At 37.1% G+C, this 2635-nt stretch overlaps 1 protein-coding gene across 1 annotated transcript; it reads right to left on the bottom strand.

Annotated features, from left to right (window-relative positions):
- Positions 1-333: 333 nt before the first annotated feature.
- On the bottom strand, positions 334-2223 carry LOC141642371 (glucose and ribitol dehydrogenase-like). The gene is made up of 3 exons (XM_074451153.1): positions 2018-2223; positions 930-1665; positions 334-631 (listed from the first exon to the last, which is right to left on the bottom strand). Exons 1-3 carry the CDS (start codon positions 2138-2140, stop codon positions 609-611), a joined length of 882 nt encoding a protein of 293 aa, XP_074307254.1. The 5' UTR covers positions 2141-2223; the 3' UTR covers positions 334-608.
- Positions 2224-2635: the final 412 nt, after the last annotated feature.

Here is a 2635-nt window from a genome sequence, read left to right as displayed (position 1 = left end):
GTTTGACTTGTATATGGCCCAAACGGCTTTTTTTTTTTTTTTTCTTATGTTGACCCCCTTATTTGATTACTCATATCTTGCCTCCCCTTAATCTGACCCTAACCCGACTCAACCGTCAATATTTTATTAGTTTTTATTTTCAAAAATATGCCTGAATCCTGCCAAGTCCTAACCCACCCTAGGCCAAGTGAGAGTCCGGGATGAACGTCCCGCCTCCATTACCATCCGCCTTAATATGCAAACTAGTCAAGGACGACTCGCTATTCATTTCTTTTCCTCCAAACCCCCAATTTATACAAGCCCGTAATAGCGAAAAATCCCTTCCTTGGCATGTCTTCGAAGAGGTATTTAAGCAAATACAATTGATCACAACATACATTCTACTTATTCAAACAATGAGCAAAATGCACTTGAATGATATAGTAATATTTTTACATGTTATTCACATATACTTGAATTAAAGTACATGTTATTTTGGTCCATCATATATAAATTTTAAACAACGCATACTATTCTAGTCTTCATCACTCGGTCTGTGGCTCTTGAATTCTTGATGTAGGCCGAGGTCCCCTATTCTCTTCATTGAATTATCGCTTTAAGCATTTTTTTCAGGTATTGACGATTATTCCTCCTAAAATAAAATAAAGCAAACCAACCAAAACGTCAATAATAACATCCATTGTAGCTACATAAACGATTTTGTTTTTGTTTTTAATATTACTCACCAAATTATTTATCGTTTTGGCACTATTTCAACCCAATGGGTCCACGTTATCATTTTCTGGGATCTTATGAAAAGCCGCAGTGACTTTAAATTAGTGCTAGGTGAAATTTTTAGAAGAAAAAACCTCCTCCTAGGATTTGAACCCGGTACTCGCGACTTTAGTCCTATGTGAAATTTTAGAAGAAGAAAAAAAAAAGATGAATACCATTAGGATGAAGAACTTGTCCAGTCATAAAGGAGGAGCAGTCATTGCTAGCAAGGAAAACATAGGAAGGTGCCATTTCGAAAGGCTCTGCAATTCTACCAATAGGCTCTTGAAAACCGAGATTGGCAACCATCTCGGCTGGCCATGAAACCACTTGGAGTGGAGTCCAGACGCCACCTGGTGCGACCCCGTTCACCCGGATTCCCCGCTTAATTAGCTGCAGGGCAAGGCTTCTGGTGAAGGTGACGATAGCCCCTTTGGTACAACTGTAATCTAGTACGTCTGCATTACCTGTGTAGGCTACTACTGAAGTTGTGTTAATTATCGCGCTTCCTTCCTTCATGTATTTTAGCGATTCCCTTGCCATGAATATATAAGAAAAGATGTTGGTTTCAAATGTCGTCCTAAGCTGCTCCTCTGTAATGTCCTCTATACTTTCAGTATAAAATTGTACAGCAGCATTATTGACAAGGACATCGATACGACCAAAGAGGATGGCCACTTGATCCACCACTTGGCGACATTGGGCTTCACACCTCAGATCAGTTGGGATTGCGACCGGATCACTTGCATCACTCGCCTGTGCTTGTTTTATAAGAGCGAGGGCGTCACTTGCATCTTGGTCCTCTTGTCCGGGAACATAAGTAAAGGCGACAGTTGCGCCTTCTAGTGCAAAATAGTAGCATACCGCCCTTCCGATTCCTGAATCACCTCCTGTTACTAATGCCACCTTTCCCTGAAATTTGTCACAATATCATACATTTGATTAAAATATTCCTCACAAAATAATAAAAGTGTAAACTTTCTGTTTGAAAATCTACCTTTAAAAACAATCATTTCAATAATACGATAATTATTGTAGTCGTACTACTACTACTACTACTTGTATGATATTAGTTGTATATTTAAAAATAATCATTTCAATAATACGATAATTATGTTATGACATGATCGATTCCTACAAAAGATAATAAAATGTTAATTACAAAATTCATATATCATTTTACAGCTGCCAAAAAAAAAAAAAAAAAAAAAAATTCATATATCGTCGAGTCCAATTCCATTATGAAGGTAGATGTATGTCTAACCTGAAGTTTGTTAGAGGGTTTGTAATTGGGATCAACGGAGATTGGAAGCGGGCACATCAAGTATTGTTTTCCGGGTTGTGTATCCTGATGCTGTGCTGGGTATTTTCCACCTGGATATGCCATTGAATTTGCCTTGCTTCAAAGTTCAAATTCAAACAAAGATGAGTTTATTACTACTACTACTACTCTTTTGTTATGTTTTCTGTGAATTTGTATGTAAACAGGTGTATATATTTATATCTCACGTACGTTTTTGTTAATGGTGATCACTGACTCATTGGTCCAAAATCGACATATCTTAAGGATTTAAGATATCATTTGCCATTAATTGTTGAACACAAATTCTCAATATAGACACATCCGTCTATAATTATAGACGGGCAAAATATTCACCACTTTAAGCATAAGACAAGCAACAAGTTGTATAGTGGGCTAAAAAATATCACCACTTTAAACATATTTGACCCGTCTTTTACTTTTGACGGATATATCTGTCTATAATGAGATAAATTGTTAATTAAAAGGAAATTGACAAATATGGACGTGCAATTGCATGTATGTGTATCTATACATCCCCAACCCCGTTGTTTCGGGCACTTTCAGCCTACTAGATAGAGA

The sequence above is a fragment of the Silene latifolia genome, chromosome 2, assembly GCF_048544455.1.
Source record: "Silene latifolia isolate original U9 population chromosome 2, ASM4854445v1, whole genome shotgun sequence".
NCBI classification, from domain to species: domain Eukaryota; kingdom Viridiplantae; phylum Streptophyta; class Magnoliopsida; order Caryophyllales; family Caryophyllaceae; genus Silene; species Silene latifolia.
The sequence above is the reverse complement of the archived record's forward strand: the minus strand, read 5'-3'. Positions and strand labels throughout refer to the sequence as shown.